This window comes from Nothobranchius furzeri, chromosome 2, assembly GCF_043380555.1.
Source record: "Nothobranchius furzeri strain GRZ-AD chromosome 2, NfurGRZ-RIMD1, whole genome shotgun sequence".
Lineage (NCBI taxonomy): Eukaryota > Metazoa > Chordata > Actinopteri > Cyprinodontiformes > Nothobranchiidae > Nothobranchius > Nothobranchius furzeri.
Window position 1 is genome coordinate 85,804,083 of NC_091742.1, and position 20,457 is coordinate 85,824,539.

At 47.9% G+C, this 20,457-nt stretch overlaps 1 protein-coding gene across 4 annotated transcripts in view; it reads left to right on the forward strand.

Moving 5' to 3' along the window:
- Positions 1-20,457, forward strand: part of LOC107376898 (zinc finger protein 638) — a 39,731-nt gene that overhangs the window by 10,543 nt on the left and 8,731 nt on the right. For 2 of the 4 annotated variants that reach the window (XM_015946215.3, XM_070548099.1), the window contains 16 exons: positions 2,624-2,685; positions 2,817-2,855; positions 2,946-3,068; positions 3,172-3,371; positions 3,727-3,926; positions 4,753-4,855; positions 4,942-4,976; positions 8,490-8,633; positions 8,711-8,836; positions 8,989-9,027; positions 9,110-9,235; positions 9,313-9,439; positions 17,608-17,781; positions 17,858-17,892; positions 17,978-18,142; positions 19,309-19,449. In XM_015946215.3, the coding sequence (XP_015801701.3) occupies positions 2,624-2,685; positions 2,817-2,855; positions 2,946-3,068; positions 3,172-3,371; positions 3,727-3,926; positions 4,753-4,855; positions 4,942-4,976; positions 8,490-8,633; positions 8,711-8,836; positions 8,989-9,027; positions 9,110-9,235; positions 9,313-9,439; positions 17,608-17,781; positions 17,858-17,892; positions 17,978-18,142; positions 19,309-19,449 (1,839 nt within the window). The remainder of the gene's footprint in view (positions 1-2,623; positions 2,686-2,816; positions 2,856-2,945; positions 3,069-3,171; positions 3,372-3,726; positions 3,927-4,752; positions 4,856-4,941; positions 4,977-8,489; positions 8,634-8,710; positions 8,837-8,988; positions 9,028-9,109; positions 9,236-9,312; positions 9,440-17,607; positions 17,782-17,857; positions 17,893-17,977; positions 18,143-19,308; positions 19,450-20,457) is intronic. The other 2 variants (XM_015946217.3, XM_070548100.1) reach the window with 2 other exon arrangements.

Here is a 20,457-nt window from a genome sequence, read left to right on the forward strand (position 1 = left end):
CGGTGAATTAAACCATTTAAATATTGCATTACACTGCAGTTAAAGATGGCAGAACAAAAACAGAACACACAGACACAATTTAAAATCCCTGTTCGCCAGAAATGTGAAAATCTCAGACCATGTGTTCAGGGCCAAATACACATGAAGTCTGGGATGTTTCCCTTAAACAAAGGTGTGTGTGTGTGCGCGCACGCACCTCACAGCAGAGAGAGAAAAAGAAAGCGACAGCTTCAGTCAGGAGATAGTTATTCCTCAGCATCCTGAACGATAATGAATCTAGCATACGGAAAGCCCGTGCTGCCTGATTCTGCCAGTCGGAGGCTCCCCCACTACTGGGTGTGAATTTGAGCCAGCCAATCGGTCAGCAGTGTGTGTGTGTTGGACCAGGTCAGCCCAAAGCAGACCATCTTGGGAAGAGGGTTGAAAAAACACCCCTCAGAAAAAATCTGGGCTATCCAGATATGAACAATCTCTAGCTGGACAGGAGCCAGCGCTAGTGTGAAAGCCCATTTAGTTGGGTTGGCCGGCCTCCGCGTGGCTAGGTTGTCTGTAGTTCGATTTCTTCTCAGGAATACGGATGTCTCTGAGCACGTGGGCGGGGCAAAAGATGCGCAGAGAAGTCTGTGGTGTACCCAAAGTAGTAAAAAAGGCAGCTGTGAGCACAGCAAGGCAGCTTTATTTATAAAGCCCATTTCATACACAGAAGCAATTCAGTGTGCTTAGCTGAGCACTGATGCTTTTGGATACTCTGACATGAAGCACACGGCTTCCTTCTGTCTCCCAGAGACTGCTGTGTGCTCCACTCACAGCAGACTGTCCTCGCGCTGCCATGGCTGGAGCAGCTGTTCCAATCTGTCAGAGAAGATCTGTACCCACTGCATCCAGACACCCGGGGGAAGCCGCTGCTGGCTGATTCTGCCCACCAGTAAGAGGCTCCCTCCAGTAGGTAGGTGTGAATTTCACCCAGCACAATTGGTCAGAAGTGGCTGTGTTGGGTTGGCTCTGGATCAAGTTGACTGTTGGAGAGCAGGCCTGAAAAAAAAATAGTCAGCTAAGCACTGAACCTTGCCTTGATGTCCTGGTCCCGCCCCGGTTGCCTAGGAGATGTGTCATCAGAAACCGCCAAAGCATGTTCCAATGTTCATGTTCTACTAAGTAATCTGTTCTCCGTTTGTTAGCCTTTTAGCTAGCTGAGCAAGGTTCCTTGTAGCCTAGCCTTGGTCTAAAATTTCTCAGAATACAGCGCAGTATTTTCAAAAGGATGGTGGATTAGGAGCTGGTAGCTACTTCGGGGGCAAATTTAAAGTTTAAATGTATGTCAACTAATTATAGCTATCGGGCTGATTCTGGAATGCTTCTTTAGTCGCAACGATGCTGTGGTTTGTTAGTTGCTTAGTAGCTGCAGCTTCGGTGGCTAGCGGGTAGTAACTCGCTTTCATATTGAATTTAACAAATATGTACACAATTTAAAAAGTAAAAGGCTCGTTATATATTTAAAAGGAAACATATTCGTATAAAATATAACGTTATCTCACGTGATATAAGTCTGTTCCATTTAATCATTTTCTTTGACCAAGGAAGGACTTTGTCCTCGTAAGCAAGGCGTCTGACCTCGCAAGACATCACCTTGCGGGGTCAGGTGCTTTGACATTGAGAAACACCCCATGTCAGCAGCTACGGTGGCTCAGGGGTTAGGACTTTGCCCTGTAAGTGGTGGGTTGCAGGTTCAACCTCATTTTGAACGGCCGTTGTGTCCTTGGGCAAGATACTTCACAATCCTCTCTAACTGGTATTGGTCGGAGGGACTGATGGTGCCTGCGCTTGACAGATTTGTCTCTGTCAGTGTGCCCCAGGGCAGCTGTGGCTACATGTAGCTCATCACCATCAGCGTGTCAATGTGAGTGAATGAATGACTGGAGTGTAAAGCCCTTTGGATTCTGCTCACTCAAAGGTGCTCTGCAAGTGTAGGTCATTTATTAGTTAGACCTCTTTTCTTGTTGCGTTGAAACCTTCACCACTTGTTCCTTGAGGATACATTTGTGGACAACAACATTTTCAGACTGAAGAAGCCACTTGGAACAAGTCTGAAAATGCTCCAACTCAGAAGCAATGAAGTCCAGCTGACATGACTCAGTTTTTGGATACTACCTGTCAATGTTTGTTTGATCAAATTCAATCAGTCAATCAATCAAACTTTCTTTATAAAGCACACAAAGAGTGCAACTCAAAGTGCTTTAAAGATTAAAATGACCCTACATAACCCCCTTTGCTATCCCTCCCACACCAATTAAAGTCATTGGCACAGTCATAACACCCCCCCACCCCACCCCAAAACACATCCATTTAAGAACATCAGTAAAATTGATTTTGGGCTGAGTTCAGATGATCCAGATATGGTAGCGCAAGGAAACGCCATCACAGGAGCCATCTGCCCCGGCAGCAGCAGTCGAGGCACCAACACCGTGTGCAAAGGGCAGGGAGAGCATAGGCCCCACAAACTGAAGTTTAGTCTGTTAACTGGGGCTGTTTGTATGATTTATAAATAAAATATTGACTTTTCAATATCCGACGGTGTTGCTGAAAACAGAAACAAAGTTTTGACTTCTTCTTGCTTTACTGCTAGGATTGGCTCTCACACCAGAAAACGCGTCAACACCACGACTGCTGCAAAGAACTCCTTAAACGGTAGTTTCATTTTTTTAGTTTCCATGTTCAAGAGCTCTTCAGAAGTAGAAGAGCATTTCCTTTCTTTATTTGGGACTACAGGGTGAAGGGGATTAAAAGATCATTTCTTCCCATTGATCTTACTTCCACAGATATCCCAGTTGGGATCGCACGGAGCTTCCGGTGACAAGGTATAGATCAAAACACTGTCGAGCCACCTGCTCCCAATTTGTTTCCTGCAGTTCAATTGTTTTGTTGTTGTGGTTTACTCGTCTATCTAGCTTTCCAGGTAGAAATGCTAAACTCGCAGCCACAACTTCAGACAAGACGTGTCGGTATCCTCGCTGCAAGAGCCGCTCTCGTTCCCGCAGTCCGTGCCGGTATCGCAGATTGAGGTGCCGAAGGTACAACTGTTTCTGTTCTTGCAGATTCCCAAAAGCTTTCTTTGTTATTAAAACAGATGTACATTTGTTAACAATAAGTCCATTTGGTCAATATTTCTATCAGGTCTCGATCTCGCTCTCGATCGCTTGACCGTCGCCGTTCTGCTCGACATCGATCACGTCCAAGGAGCCGCAACAGAGGATCTTCGTACAGGAGGGGAGAGAAACCGTCGTCTCCACGGAGGTTACAAGAGAATCCATCAAACAGAGACAGCCTGAAACCAAGAGGGTTGAGCAGCGTGGAGAAACAGCCTGAAATAACAGGTTAGACAGATGGCAAACTTTAAAAATATCCAAGACTTAAGAGGAAAAACTTGGTCAATGATGTCTCTGTAAAATGTCCCCGATCGTGAGAGGAAGGAGGTACTTGCTGGTAAGTTGGCCTCCTGACAGAGCGCTACAGTGAATTGTGGCCAACTGGTGTGCCTGACAGGTAGCCTAGAAATCTAGACACTCTGTAGCATTAGCAAAAAGCCTTAACTGTGCAGGTCAGTCAAGCCAAGCTCCATGTAGCCATACTGATCAGGTGCGTTCCTGATAAGTAATTTCCTCTCTGTAGCTACCGCTCACTTTTTCCAAACAAGTCGCCAAAACTGAACCTTTTCCTTTTTCCTTCTAGCCGTTGATTCCGCGTCAGATGTGGAGATTGTTGGTGAAATTCTTCCTCCTGTTCTAGCGATTAAGTCTGATGAGGTCTGGTCAGCATCCTCCACAGCTGCTCCATCTTCTCCCTCCAGTTCAGTGGTGAGAAGATCCAAGTCACTTGAGGTGAAGAGTAGCCATCAGAAGAGGAATGCTGGTTCTTCTGGAACCCTGCAGGTTGGTGTGAGTGTGTGTGTGTGTGTGTCAGTGTGTGTTTGTTTTTCTTTCTACAACTTAAATGACTCGGTCACAACCCGGGTCCAGGATGGAGACACAACTCATCACGGCCTCATCTCACCCTTCTCTCGTTGATTCGGACTGAAAAGGCACAACTTCCAAAATTCTGTTCATTAACATAGAATAGAATAGAATAGAATAGAATAGACTTTATTGATATGCCGCAGAATTTCTTTTAGAGACTTAATAAAATAATGAGAAAGCAGTCCGTGATTTAATCAGAGGGGTTTAATTTCAATATTGAATATCAAAATGAGGAGACCGTCACAGAGGCTCTTCCCAAAGCAGCCTCAGGAGTGAATCCTGATCAGCAGACCCTCCCCACTTCTATTTATCCCCTGTTAACCCCACCCCTCAAGGGAGGGAACAAAAGGAAGGCCTTATGTGTTTGCTGTCGTATTTCAGTTATAGTGCAAGCAACCGCACAAGAAAATCAGAATGAATGGAGAACCTGGAATGGAGTTTTAGGACCAGCCGTGTGACTGTAGCCAAAGACACTCATCCTGTCGGGCGTCATGAGGTTCTGGTTCTTAATGACTATGCATGGTGGGGTGTATGAGTGACTGGTGGGGGCCGGAGTAAAGGGACAGCTCTGTGGAACCACCGAGACCAAAGAGATGATGAGGAAAAGACCACCAACCAGACCCGAGTGGTGAGGGAGGTGGTGGATCCTTTAATGCTTGCAGCAATGTGCTGCAGATGTTTTCTTTTTTATCTGTTATTGTGGCCTAATGTTTATGCAAGGTTAATTTGTGTCCCCCCTGAGGAGGGCCAAAGGAGAGCCGAGCTGCGCTCATACTCACCAGACCCTGTGACCTCGCTGACTGTAGGAGAGCAGATGGAAATCCACCTGCAAAGGAGAAATCTGAGTAAGAAAACTGGCTTTAACCAGCTGTTTGAACGTACGTCACATTCCAGATGTTTACACATTTTGTTGTTTATTTTTTTGTCACAGTGTGTTCAAACTTAACCAATTTTCACTCAACCAAGGTGAGTCTTCTAAACTTTTCTCTTTGAAATGTTTAAATGTGGGTCTCAACCAGTTGGTTAAGTCAGGTTTTTCTATGCTGGTTAAGCTCAGACCCTTGATCTCGTCATTAGTGACACGTTACTCAAGTTTATTCTACAATCACAAAACACTCATCGGACTCGTTAAATCATCTCCATGTTGTTCTGTGGGGGACAGGTGATCCGTTCAGGTGTGAAGGTCTCGCTGGTCGCAAACATTTATTAACTGCAAAAAAATTATGTTGTATTTTTACCAGCTCAAAAAAAAAACACTAGATACATAGTACACATACAAGAGAGCAAATAATTAGTTTTTCTTTGTGTGGAAAAGTATCAGTCAACCTTTGAGGTGAAAAAGTATCTGCTGGATCGATTGGTTTCCAGTTTTTGTCTTAGAATTAGATTTGAGTCTTATCAGATGTCAGCTGAGGGAGTCCTGTTAGCCCGGCTCTGACACAGAGGAAGCTTTTAAAGTGTTTATAATTCTACTTATGATCAAAACCATAAAGTTATGAGTTTGCTGCACACCCCAGAGAGCAGAGACAAACCAGGCCAAAGCAGAGAGGTTGTGCTGCCATGTGAGGAGCAGCAGCGAGGGTGCAACAGGTGTCATGTGAGTTAATGATGCTAGATTAAATCCGTGTCCTAGCATCACAATATTGTACAGATTACTATCATGTACCAGACAATTAAAATAGTATTGGTCAGTTAGTATAATATTAATATTTGACAATAATAAACTAATGAGCATCTGTCAGCTGTCTCATACTCCGTTCACATAAGGTAGTTTATAGCTTAGAGAGAGACGCTTGTCATCTGGTTCTGGAGCTCATGCGGGCTTCTGTGAGCTCAGCTGGATCCGACCCAGACACCAGCGAGCCAGTCTGTATTTTTAAAAGCTGTGTTTGATCCTCTCCTGGAGGCCCGCGGCGGTTCTGATCTGAGTCCGACCCAGAAAGCTTGCTCGACATGCCCGCTGAGCTGAGAGAGAGAGACGCCTGTCGTTCGGTTCTGGAGCTCATGCAGGCTTCTGTGAGCTGGATCCGACCCAGACACCAGGGGCCTCATTTATCAAGCTTGCTTACGCACAAAACGGGGTCGGAAAACTGCGTAAGCAACTTTCCATGCAAACTTTGGGATTTATGAAAGAAAACTTAGCATAAAAATGTGTGCAACTTTAAGTTGACTAAGGACCTTGCTTATGCACATTTTGGACATGGAGAGCACCTGCAGTGCTGCTGCTGAGAAGGATACAATTATGAAATCCTGCAGCATTATCACTTGTACTACTTCATACACACACAGAACAAGCCCACACACAAGTGTGCACACACACACACACACACACACACACACACACACACACACACACACACACACACACACACACACACAGACACACACACACACAGCCTGAAGCGCAGAATACGGAATGCAGAATATCAGCAGGGGGACAGATTGCGACAGAATGTCATGCGTCTGTGACAGTGTGTGTCCTGTCACTGTGACCATATTGATCATGCGCCCTGGCTACTTGTACAAGGGAGATCTTCGTTTGGGTGACTGGTTAGCGTGCGTGACTTTCACCCGGGAGTGTGGAGATTGAATCCCGATTGGACCATTTCATTTATGTCCGCCACAGATCTCTCTGAAGAATTCACAACATTGACGGCTTCAGCAACGCTGTGTCACTCCGTGAATTTTCTCTTGTTTTTCAAAAGTACTTCCTTTCATTTCTCCACCTCACCCACAAGCACCTCAATTTCTGCTTCTGTGAAATTGTTCTTCCTTGATCTGCCTTGGGGTCTACAGTCGCCATCGTCATTGGCGGAGCGCTGCAACAGCCGGCTTATGTATGTGCATGAGGTCCACAAGGCACTTTGCATTGACTATTTATGGCAGTAAGTGGGCGTGGTGAGGGCGGGATGTGACTAAAAAGCAGCTGAGAAACTTTCTCGTTAGTCTCTGATTTATGAAGCGGAGATTGCGTGCAGCTGTGCGTACTCCATGTTTGATAGATCGCAAACCTACTTGGCATAAGTCCATTTTTTTTGCTGAGCTTAAGTACGGTTTTAGTAAGGATTCTACACAATGTTTGGTAAATGAGACCCCAGCTCCTTTGGCCTGCTGAGCCGCACGTCTCTTCTGGTGGTCAGTTCGGACCTGGTTCTGACTGTGGTCTGAGTTCCAGAAATCCGCAATTAAAATTTTTAAACCCCTCCACGGGTCTCCGGAGCCCAGCGTGGACCCCCCTGTCCCGGTAACGACCGATGTGGGCTACAGAAATCCATCTTGTCAGCTGCACAAAATGCCCTCAGGCACGGAGATAGAGGCTTGTTTCTCTTTATCTGGAAAACTGTGGGTTCGATGTCTAGACAGGCTGGAGTTGGTACAGCCTTCACACACTCTAGTTTATCAACATGAACACAATCCTAAACTAGTAAACACACACACTGACTGGATAACATGACCTCTCTACCCTAAAACTAGCTACTCTCCACACTGAGTTGAGGCAGCGCCGAGCTTCTAACTCCCTTTGGTTACGTCAGAGGTTCACATTTAGAAAGAAGAGTCTTTTTAGAAGCTTTGCTGAGAGAGGCCACTTTTCACTAGAAAACTCTGCTGTTATGTATTTTAAAATGAAATATTCACGATAAGCTTTCAAGTAGTATTTTTTGAACAGCATTTTATATTAATTAAATTAGAAAATTTTACCTGCAAATTTCTCTTTAAAAACGAAGGCAAGTAAAATAAGAGAATAACAAAATATGCAAAATAATGAAATAGTACATTTAGCCTAGCTTTGCGAGTAAGGTTTTGTGGTCCCATTTAATTGGAAATAAAATTAAAAACAAAATTTTGGGTCAGTAAAAGACCTTGTATTACACTTAAATTCAAATAATATAAATAAAAGCATTATCAGCTTTTTTAAAATCCTGCTTCACATTAGTAAAAATCTGGACTAAACCTTATAAAACGTTATTTTTTGTGCATCAACAGCCCCTGCTGGAGGGACCAAACCCAACTGTTGGTGAATTCATCCTAAATAATGACTGAATTGGATTTTTTTTTTCCTGAATGGGACTGAGCATATTAACGTACCAACATACTGAAGTCAATACACCAAAATTAGCTAAAAGCTAGTTTCCGTGCGTAGTCCCGCATACATAAAACACGCACATTACATACATAAAGTGTGAAAGCAAAACTGAGCATGATTAATAAGTGAGTGCAAAACCAAAATGACACAAAACAAGTTTCTAAACCTTCCATCTGTTTAAAAATGGAAAGTGATGTGATGCAGTTGGAACAGAGCAAAAATCAAAGCATCGTCTGCATACAGTAGTGTTACGTTCTCAGTAACGGTACTTTGTCAGTTGGCCACACGTACGTACTGCTGCTTTCACGCATCAAGGAAGAGGTCACAGAGAGGATCCTTTTTTAATGAAGAAGGTCAAATATTGAGATTCGGTTCCTGTCTTCTGTTGTTCTCAGCTTCAGAACAAACTCCTGTTGGTGGGAAACCTGCCAGTGTTTCACCACAACCACTACACAGAGGCCAACGTCGCTGATCTGCTTCGTCCGTTCGGATTCCACTACTCAGACCAAAGCATATTTGTTCTTCCCACACTACGCATGGTAAGAACCGGGTGCTGCTGTAGTTAACCCAGTTATTTCTCATCGCCCTACTGATGGGTGTAACTTTGACCTTTCAGGCGTTTGTGGTCATGCCCAGTATAACAGAACTACGGAAGTTTTACATTAAGAACCAGAAGGAATTTACTTTCAAAGGATCTAAACTCATCTTGGAGATCATTCACTGCAAAATCTTCACATCACCGGTAAGAACGTGCTCCATTTGGATCCACTGGAATAAAAACATAAATTTAGACGAGTTCGCGTTCAGTTCATGTTTTCATGAAATGGTGTTTTCTATGCAAATCCTCACTTTTCTCAAATAAAAGTAAAAGTTTGTAATAAGTTCTTGTTTCAGTTTCAGTTCTATAAATCCCTGATGAAGCTGATGAACTTTGTGAGTAAAACAGCAATTCTCCAGAGACTTGTTTGGTGTTAGGATGTCTGACCATCGTCCCGCTGTGTTCCTGTTGGATCAGGATGTGACCAACGATGGATCAAGTGTGGTCTTCATCCAGAATATCTCATCCCAGGAAGCCAAAGATCTCAGAGAAAATTCAAAGAAAATGGGTTCTGTTAAGAACTACATGCCTTTACTCAACAAGGTACAAACACACATGTTCTCCATTTGTGTGTGTGTGTGTGAGACATTCTGTTGGTCATACTGGTGTGTTTGTTCCAGGTGTTCATTGAGTTTACCTCCATTTACGATGCTGATGGGCTCGGAGTTTGGTACAGCCGTCTGAACCGGGGCCTGGACCACAGAGTGTTCAGGCTCAAAGCCCCCCAGGGCTCCGCCACCTCATCACGCAAGTATTTGTCTCAGAGAGGTTCAGGATTATCGTACTAATGACAATGTTAGGTTATGCATACAACCACTGTTCCCTGAAGGAGAGGGACGAGGTACAACGAAGGTACTATGGGACATCACGCCCTCGTGTGGCCTGGCTGAAGACACATTTAATCACGCCTGTAAGGCAAATGAAAGTGACGCGGCGTGGAGGCCCCGCCCTCCACTTATGAGCGACCGCGTCACTGTCATTCCTCAGTTCGATAGCCGCTCTTCGCCGAGCTGCGCTGTGAAATGGGGCAGCACTGCGTTGTACCTCGTTCCTCTCCTTCAGGAAACAGTGGTTATATGCATAACCTAACGTTCCCTTTCAGTCGATTCACTCGGTACAACAAAGGTACTATGGGACTTATCGAAACGCCCCATGAGCAGCTATCAAACCTGGCCTGAGATTGCTACCGAAGATGGCAAGTCTGATCCAGCAGAGAGAACTGCAGGGGCCACCGAAGGGGCCAAAACATCCAAGCGGTAAAACCTCACAAAGGTGTGGGGTGTAGCCCTGCTTGCAGCTGAGCAAATGTCACCAACTGAAACACCCTTAAACGGCGCCCAAGAAGCAGCCACACCTCTAGTAGAGTGTGCCCTGACCCCTAGGGGCAGCTGGGAGCCAGTGACGCTGTAACACAGAGAAGTGGCCTCCACAATCCAATGAGAAAGTCTTTGCTTTGACAAAGCTTTCTCCATGGTGGGTTTGGCAAAAAAACACACAAACAGTTGGTCTGTTATTCTGATACTCCGAGTGTGATCTATGTAAGCCTGCAGAGCACGAACCGGGCACAGACAATGCAGTCTCCTCTGCTCCTCAGAGGCAAAAGGAGGACTATGGAAGCTCGAAAGCTCTATGGTCATGGAACTGTAGTTGAGTGGGATGACCTTAAGCAAATATGCAGCATTCGGATGCAGAGTGGCCCTAGCTCCATCTGATGGCATTTTCAGACAGGAAGGGTGAACTGAAAGGGCATGAAGGTTCCCCACCCTTTTAGCCAGTACGAGGGCTAAGAGCAGAGCTGTCTTGTAAGACAGAAGCTTCGTGCTGATCGAGTGGAGCATGCTCTTGAGCTCTGAATAATATTCACCACAGCCGGGGGAAGACCTTTAGCTAACAGGTTGGACCTTTCAGTAGGCAGGCCTGCAGCTTCCACAGATGTGGGCGAGGGTGCTTTTTTGTGCCTGTGACAGAAGGTCCTGTCTGATGGGGAGCTTCCATGGGGGGGCTGTCATCAGACTGATGATCTCCAGGTACCAAGACTTTGTGGACCACTGAGGAGCACAAATCAGAGACTTGCTCGACTTGCGCACTCTCCCCAATACTGCTGGAATCAGTTCCACCGGCGGAAAAGCGTAGAGGAGAACGTCGGGCCAAGGGTGCGCCAGAGCATCCGATCCCATTGGAGCAGTCCGGTCCATCAGAGAAAAGAACAGGGGACAGTGTGTGTTTACACTTGATGCAAACAGATCCACTACTGCCCTGCTGAACCTCAGCCAGATCTGGGACACCACCTCGGGGTGGACCCCCCATTCCTTTGACTGAGGTCCGCCCCTGGAGAGCAAGTCTGCCCCGTGGTTGAGGTACCCGGGGACATAAGCTGCTCTGAGAGACAGGATATTCAGATTGCACCAGTGCAGCAATGTGTGGGTCAGATTCAGTAGAGGAATAGAGCGTGTTCCTCCCTGTCTGTTTACATATGACACCACAGTCGTGTTGTCTGTGCTCACCAGCACATGTTGTCCTCTCAGGTGACGACTGAAGTGTTTCAGGGCCAGAAACACGGTTAACAGTTCCAGAAAGTTGATATGAAACCTTCACCACTAAACCCCCACATAGAGCCCCCCAGCCTCTGAGGGAAGCGTCTGTGGTCACCACTATGCGTTCTGACACCCTCCCGTTAGGGGAACCCTGGCAGAACAGCCTTGGTTCTCTCCATGGGAGGAGAGCTACCATGCAGGCTCTGGTGACCGTCAACCTCCGGCGGAGATCACGTGAAGGATGGAGATGGTGAGAGCGGACCCAACGCTGGAAATGTCGCATTTTTAACAGTCCGAGAGGCACCACGGCTATGGAGGAAGCCATCATCCCCAGCAGCTGTAGAGCTGTGCGGAGTGTCAGTCTGGCTCCCAGCTGAAAGTGCGCTAAGCAGCTGCGTAGCGCGGCTATTCGCTGGTCCGAGAGACGCGCTCTGCTTGACCGAGAGCAAATTTCCAGCCCGAGGAAGGAGAAACTGACTCGGAACCAGAGAACTCTTTCTGTAGTTCATGGAAAACCCCAGGGCTTGAACGTGGGAAAGTATCCGTGCAGTGGGAGCTTCTGTCTGTGTTTGGGAACTCGCTACTAGAGCCCAGTCGTCTAGGTAAGCGAGGATCCGGATGCTAATGCGGCTTCCACACATTTCGAAAAGGTGCGGGGCGCTAGAGCTAACCCAAAAGGCAGAACCGTGTACTCGTAGGCCTTCTCTTCAAAAGCAAAGCGCAGGAACCGCCTGTGATCGGGATGGATTCCCACATGGAAATAAGCATCTGTGAGATCGATCGTAGTAAACCAATCTCCGAGACTGACTGTGTCCAGTAGCAGTGTGAGTGTTAGCATTTTGAACCTGTACGTGCGCAGATACTTGTTTAACACACGCAGATCAAAAATAGGGCGAAGCCCGCCCCCTTTTTCGGGACAACAAAGTAGCGGCTGTACCAAGCTTTGTTTGTGTCCTCGACAGGGACCGCTCGAATAGCTCCTTTCAACAATAGAGTCTGAATTTCCTCCCGTAACATGACCGCAGTGTCAGTATTTATACGTCTGCACAACAGAGGTAAATACGGGTGGTTTGACCAGGAACTGCAGTCGGTAACCCATGGCAACCGTGCGCTCGACCCAGGGGGACACTGCGCATGCTCGCCAGATGTGAAGTTTCACCACGAGGCAACCGCTCAGCGCCCTGGTGGGGGAGCTGCTGCCCTCTAGCGGAACGGGAGGCTTTCTGAACATCACGTCTGCTACCGGAGGAAAGCTGCTGTTGTCCAGCAGAGCGGGAGAACAGCAGCTTTTCTCGCTCCCACAGAGGCCGATTGCAGACAGGATTTGATGTGAAAATTGAGCTGTCGTTCACCAGCGGAGCGGGTTGACGCAGCTTTATGGGGCCAATTTGAGAAGCATTGTTGAGACACATTGCCGAGTGCAAACAGCAGTCTTTATTACATTGTGTGCATGTTTTTGTGAACAGTACAACTCTCGCCCCCTGGGGGCGGTAAACAAAGTATCTTTGGACTGTGGGGTTAAACCGTAGCGGAACTAGCGATGGGTACCGAATTCGGTACTTTTTAAGGTACCGACCGAATTCCATAGTACCGACTGAGCACCGATTCACGTCATTTCAAACGGTGCCTCGTTTCGGTATCCGTCCTTCATAACGAGAACTTGCCAAGACAGCCGCGCATGCGCAAGAGCGTTATGTCGTCGGTCGCTGCGAACCAGTTGTAAACAGAGCAGCATGGGTAGAGAGAACGCACGCTAAAGCTTGGGTCCACTTCACTAAATGTGATGGGTAACTGGATGATGAAACCAACAACAACGATCTAAGTGAGACATCCTCATCTTAATCTGCTCCGGTAGGTAAATATAATTAGCTTGATATGTTAGCTTCCGTGTCGCTAATGGTGCGTTCGCTTTCTCCTCGGAACTCCGAATTCCCGACTAGAATAACTTGAACGCGCTCTAAAGTTTGGCTTCACTTTACTAAATGTGACGGGTGAAGACGAAACCAGTGACAACGATCTAAGTGTGAGGCATCATCGTTTTAATCTGCTCCAGCAGCTAAATAAACTCGTCGTCGTCGTCTTCCTCCGCTTATCCGGGTCCGGGTCGCGGGGGCAGCATCCCAATTAGGGAGCTCCAGGCCGTCCTCTCCCCGGCCTTGTTCACCAGCTCCTCCGGCAGGACCCCAAGGCGTTCCCGGACCAGATTGGAGATGTAACCTCTCCAACGTGTCCTGGGTCGATCCGGGGGCCTTCTGCCGGCAGGACATGCCCGAAACACCTCCCCAGGGAGGCGTCCAGGAGGCATCCTGACCAGATGCCCAAACCACGTCAACTGGCTCCTTTCGATCCGGAGGAGCAGCGGTTCTACTCCGAGTCCCTCCCGAATGTCCGAGCTCCTCACCCTATCTCTAAGGCTGAGCCCGGCCACCCTACGGAGGAAACTCATTTTGGCCGCTTGTATCCGCGATCTCGTTCTTTCGGTCATTACCCAAAGCTCATGACCATAGGTGAGGATTGGGACGTAGATCGACCGGTAAATCGAGAGCCTGGCTTTCTGGCTCAGCTCCCTCTTCCCCACGACAGATCGGCTCAGCGTCCGCATCACTGCAGACGCCGAACCAATCCGCCTGTCGATCTCCCGATCCCTCCTACCCTCACTCGTGAACAAGACCCCGAGATACTTAAACTCCTCCACTTGAGGTAGGACCTCTCCCCCGACCCGGAGGTGGCAAGCCACCCTTTTCCGGTCGAGAACCATGGTCTCAGATTTGGAGGTGCTGATCCTCATCCCAGCCGCTTCACATTCGGCCGCGAACCTACCCAGCAAGAGCTGAAGGTCAGAGCTGGATGAAGCTAGGAGGACCACATCATCCGCAAAAAGCAGAGACGAGATTCTCCTGCCACCAAACTCGACACACTCCACACCACGGCTGCGTCTAGAAATTCTGTCCATAAAAGTGATGAACAGAACCGGTGACAAAGGGCAGCCCTGGCGGAGTCCAACCCTCACTGGGAACAGGTCCGACTTACTACCGGCTATGCGGACCAAACTCACGCTCCTCTGGTAAAGGGACTGAATGGCCCTTAACAGAAAGCCACCCACCCCATACTCCTGGAGCGTCCCCCACAGGGTGCCCCTGGGGACACGGTCATAAGCCTTCTCCAAATCCACAAAGCACATGTGGATTGGTTGGGCAAACTCCCATGCCCCCTCCATCACCCTTGCAAGGGTATAGAGCTGGTCCACAGTTCCACGGCCAGGACAAAAACCACATTGCTCCTCCTCTATCTGAGATTCAACTATCGATCGGACCCTCCTCTCCAGTACCTTGGCGTAGACCTTTCCAGGGAGGCTGAGGAGTGTGATCCCCCTATAGTTGGAACACACCCTCAGGTCACCCTTCTTAAAGATGGGGACCACCACCCCGGTCTGCCACTCCCTAGGAACTGCCCCCGATGACCACGCAATGTTGTAGAGATGTGTCAACCATGACAGCCCTACAACATCCATAGCCTTGAGATACCCAGGACGAACCTCATCTGCCCCCGGGGCTCCGCCGCTGTGTAGTTGTTTGACTACCTCAGCAACTTCTGCCCCCGAGATCGGACAGTCCATCCCCAGGCCTCCCAGCTCTGGTTCCTCCTCGGAATGCGCATTGGTGGGATTGAGGAGCTCCTCAAAGTATTCCTTCCACCGTCCGACTATAGCCTCAGTTGACGTCAGCAGCTCCCCATCCCTACTGTAAACAGTGTGAGCGAGTTGCTGCCTTCCTCTCCTGAGGCGCCGGACAGTTTGCCAGAACCTCTTTGGAGCCGATCGATAGTCTTTCTCCATGGCCTCACCAAACTCCTCCCACGCCCGAGATTTTGCCTCGGCAACTGCCACTGCTGCACCCCGCTTGGCTATCCGGTACCTGTCTGCTGCCTCCGGAGACCCACAGACCAGCCACGCCCTGTAGGCCTCCTTCTTCAGCCTGACGGCTCCCCGAACCTCTGGTGTCCACCAGCGGGTACGGGGGTTGCCACCACGACTGGCACCGGCCACCTTACGACCACAGCTAGCAACAGCCGCCTCGACAATCGCAGAGTGGAACAAGGCCCACTCGGACTCAATGTCCCCCACTGCTCTCGGGACGTGGTCAAAGCTCTGCCGGAGGTGGGAGTTGAAGACCGTCTTGACAGGTTCTTCTGCCAGGCGTTCCCAGCAGACCCTCACTATGCGTTTGGGTCTGCCAGGTCTACGCGGCATGTTCCCTTGCCATGCCAAGCTAAATAAACTGTTTAAGATAATGTTAGTTTGGTATGTTAGCTTCCATTGCCACTGTTGTTATCAGCTAATGGTGCGTTCGCTTTCTCCTCGGAAATTCTAACTTCCCAGTAGGAAAAATCAAATGAAAAAAGACGGCAAAAGGAATGAAGATACACAGTAAATTTATTTCACAGTAAAGATGTTTGCTTCAGTTTAATTATCAGCTTATAAAACTACAAGGACGATGTTAAAATACAAACAGTTGTATGTTATTTATCGTGATATTTATCAAATATTGTTATAGATTGAGAAAAATATATATTTAATTATAAAAGAGAATTAAAATAATAAACACTCAAAAGTATCAAAAATTGGTACCGTTAAGTACCGGTATCGATTCAAATGTCAAAGGTACCCATCCCTGAGCGGAACTGGTCCGTTTCAACCACAGAAAACTGGGGTTTTTGTAGTCCAACAGGGTCCAAAACCCGAACAAGGTCAGTCCCCGGATCAGGACGACTGAGGTGCGGCTTACAGAGCGTTTCTGTGAGTCCCCAGGAGGGCCTTTACTCCAGGCGGAGTGGCGAGGAGGGAAAGACGGGGTCCGAGCTGGGACCGAGCCCTTCGTTGCCGCTGGAGAGGCTGTCCTCTGAGTTAGAGGAGGAGAGGTCAGGTTCGGGATCCAAGCTGGTTCCGAGGGGAGGTAAAATCCAGAAAAGCTCTTTTGTGCAGGTGGAGGAGCGGGCCAGTCCACTTCTAGCCTCCCCGCTGCACGCCGGCAGAGCGGGAGAAAAGAAGTGTCATCTCGCAGCTCAGAGGCTGAAGTAGCGGCCGGAGCAGAACACTCCACCACCGAGAGGACCTCCTCGTCCTCGAGTAAGTCCTGACCGTCGGGGCAAATGTCCAAAACGTCTCCTTCATCCTCTGCCAGAGGAGGAAACTGAGAAGCCTCTAGGTCTGGTCCGGTTAAATTGTCCGCCATCTCCATCTGATCTGCCCAGCTAGTAGCGGGGACATCGATCGCTAGGCTGTCCAGGTCAGGGCTGGGCGAAGCCAGGCTGAACGGAAAAGACGGGGTCCTGCTGCGAAACTGCAGCGTCTCCCAGGAGAAGTTGTAGGAGCTTCACGCGCCGTTCGAGCGTGGTACGGCGGAGTTGGCGACAGAACTCGCATGCCTCCGGGTCCACAAGCGCTCTCCTGGCAGGGAGAATTCCCAGACAAACCGGGCACGCTTCGTGTAGGTCCTTCCTGTGAAGAAAGAATCCACCGCCCTGAGGACAGGGGCGCGAAGCGGCTTTCCGCGAAGCGACGTCCAACACGTTGCTCATTGCGAGACACCCAGCGGAGCGAAGCAGAGAAGCTGAAGAGCCAAAAAAGATAGCGCTCGGTGGGCAGGAATGCTAGCCAGAAGGCAGTAGAGTCCAGTCAGCGAGCGGTTAAGCTATCTTTTAATAGCGCAGCTAGTTGTCAGATGTGTCGTCAGCGAGGTGAAGAACGTAAGAACTGAGGAATGACAGTGACGCGGTCGCTTGTAATGGAGGGCGGGGGGCCTCCACGCCGCGTCACTTTCATTTGCCTTACAGGAGTGATTAAATGTGTCTTCAGCCAGGCCACACGAGGGCGTGATGTCCCATAGTTCCTCCGCTGTACCGAGTGAATCGACTGAAAGGGAACCTACTAATCTAATCCCCAAAGGAGAACCGAAAAGAACCGCAGCGCTTTTCTTGACATGCAACAAAATAATATTTCATTTATTATAAGTGCAGAAACGGTCTTTTGAATCCCGTTTTCCACCCTATGCTAATTTTGTAGGGTTAGGGAAACATGTGGCTCCTGAAATCAAAATCTTACAGAAAATGGATGGATGGTTTTTAGTCACCTTTGGAGTGTTTGTGGAGGTGGTAGAGACCCACGTGGCACATGTTAACACGCGCATGTATGCTCCAGACCACCAAACTCCTGATCCGTAGCATTTTTTTAATTGTTCTTGGTCACTTTTAGGAAATGCAAAGATGAGTTTTTTTTTTTTACTTTCTTTTACTCCATTTTGAAAGAACAGAGTTGGAACCTTCTGGGCACCTCAGACACCTTCAAACTGTCTGATCTGAAACGTCTCCATCTTCCGATGTTAGGGCAAAGACGAGGAGAAAACTCTTCAGCCCACATCAACGACTATGTTGCCAGGGCACTCATGTTGACAACAAATACTCAGGATGTTCCACATGGCAGTTCACCACCATTCTGGGTTACCATGACGACTGCTCCTTACATGTTCCCTACTGCAGCTCCCTGCTTCATCATCCCAGGTAAAATAACCACCTGGAAGCTGAGTTTAATCGCCATGGTAACATGAAGTGATTATGTTTGCTTGTTTGGGTTTAGATTTTCTGACAGTCAATCAAATCAGCGACATTACAGTAAGTTACCTTTAGATCCACCCTTGCTGTGATATTTTGACGTTTATGAGATTTAAACTTGAACTCTGAACCTTGTGACCTGTAGGAAGCTGAGCCGCGGGCCTCTGTGTTTTCCACCATCATGCTGACCGGTTTGCCTGAAGAAAACTACACGCACGAGGGCATCGCCGACCTGGTGTCGGGTTGTTTCCCCGAAAAGAATCGTCCGTTTCAGAGCTTTAACTTGATCGTCCTGACCATGCAGAGGAGGGTAAGGAGCCCAAACAACGCTGTGGACTGTTGCAAATCAGTTAGTGTGGTTACTTACAAACAACACACAAACGTTTTCTATTCCCAATTTGCATTTGCATTTAGTTGAAGTGTTAACATGAAATCACAACTCTGGCAAATGTCTTATTTCACTCGTTCCCTTCCTTGTAGATCTAGTTTCAGCTTCTGACACAGCAAAGCCCTTTTCAGACAGACATTCTGGAACATTTGCGGACAATTCAATCCGGTTTTTAACTGGAACTGTGTTTTCAGACACACCACTTTTGTACCGGAACTTGTCCTTTCGGCTGCGTTCACACAGCAGGGAAAAGTTCCAGATGTCTGACGGCGGCAGGGGGTCGGGGGTAGAATCGGACTCATGTTAAGAAGAAGAAGAAGAAAATATCTTTTCTATTGCGCCTCTCAAGATAAAAATCATGAGGCGCTTAAGCATAATTCTGCGCACACGAAGACGCATAAGAGACCTGGTTGATGAAGCTCAATGGTTAAAGGAATCACTGAAGCGGTGTGAAGAGCTCCGTCGCGCGTCTAGGCGGTACCGTAGGAGGCGAGCTTCCGTGGTTCGCCGCCGCATGCTACAGGAGCTGGCTATCTAGGTGCGCACGGCGTCCCCCGGTCCCCTCCTCCTCCCCCTCCCCCTTGTCCGGAACTCTACCTCACCAGTCTGAAGCAGCCACCTTGTCCGTAACAAGTCCGGACCTGTTACTAGGGGCTTCGTCCGGTTAAATTCCGGAACACGTTATCCGGATGTTTGTATTCAGACACAAAGGTCTTATGGACAGAGTCCGGAACATTTCCGTTTTTCATGGCCTGTCTGAAGGGGGCTTAAACTAGTTTATCTTTAAATCTATTGGCTGAAATCCGTCCTCATTTATCAGACTTACATGAGAGGGACAGACGTCTGTAACTCGTCTCCGCTCCACTGGGGTTCCTCAGGGCACGTAGCTCACAACTCTAGTTTTTGGCAGCTCAACTTGTTCAGTTCAGAATTAGTTATGTTAGCTATTAAACTGGGTTACTTCCTGCTGTTCTGGTAGGAAGTCTTGACAGTTCTAGATATGAAATCACAGTTAGCATATGAATTAATCTGTTTGAATGGGTAAGCTAGCCCTGATCTCATCATTTTTTCTCTCTCTTTACCTGCAGGCTTTTCTATATTTCAACACCTGGGAGGCATGTCGTTGTTTTGTTCTGAATTATCTAACAAATCCAGTTTCTTTGAGAGGATGTGTCCCACGTCCCGCCATCCATTTTGTCCTCCAGGACATGCATCCTGGCCTTGATGAGGTATGGGTAATTCTCAGGACAATTCTTCCTACAGTATAAGCACCAATAGGACTCAGGACCACAGATGATTTAGTTTTATATCTTTACTTGCAAGGATTCGTCTGACTAAAGTCTTAGACTACACACACACACACACAGGAGTGAGAAGAGCCAACCCCAGTGCAGTGATGAGAGGAGTTGAAGGAGTTGCAGATTCTCCCTCATCAGAAGAGCAGGACGCTCTTGCAGCCTTTAGATGCTTGACTCCCATCTGCTCCAGTTTCAACAGCGATGTTTCACAAGCAGACACATACAAACACGCTATAGACCCTTTTACTGTTTGTAAACAGTATGACGTCAGCGAGAATGCGTGCGCAGCTTGGCAACAGTGAATGGCGTTGTGTCAGGCTTTGTCAAGCTACGCTGCAGGGTTATCACCGGCAAATCTTGAATGTTATATTAGTAAACTCACTTTAACGAATGGCAACAGACTCCCGGATCCCTGTGGCATTACGGATTGGGTGGAAGATGTAGGTGCGTGGCCAGATATCCAGTGGCCCGATATATATACGTTTTTAGTGGAGAGGCCCAGTAAGTACACACGTAAGAAGCTACGGGCATACAAATCGTTAGATGCATACAACTATGTTGTCTGTGGCCACGTACAGAAAGTAAAATATCACGACATAGACTCTGAGTTTTGCGTCTTGAAGGCAGAAGTCCTTCCTAGCCAAAGACAAGGACACAATACTGCTATGTACGAGGCTTGGGTCATAGTAAACAAACGAGAGAACTACGTCTTCACAGCCAACTGCACCCGCATGGCAGGGTGAGTATAGCATAGGTTTCTTTTTTTAGCGTGCTCAGAGTACAATCGTGTTAATTTTTAGAGAAATACAGTTTATACTAATATGCAGTGGGAAAATACAGATGAATTAGAATGAAATGTTAATTTCATTTGCAAACCAGCAAACACAACTTACTTTATTTAATAGAACACACGTTAACCAGCTTTCTGGTGTAATCTTA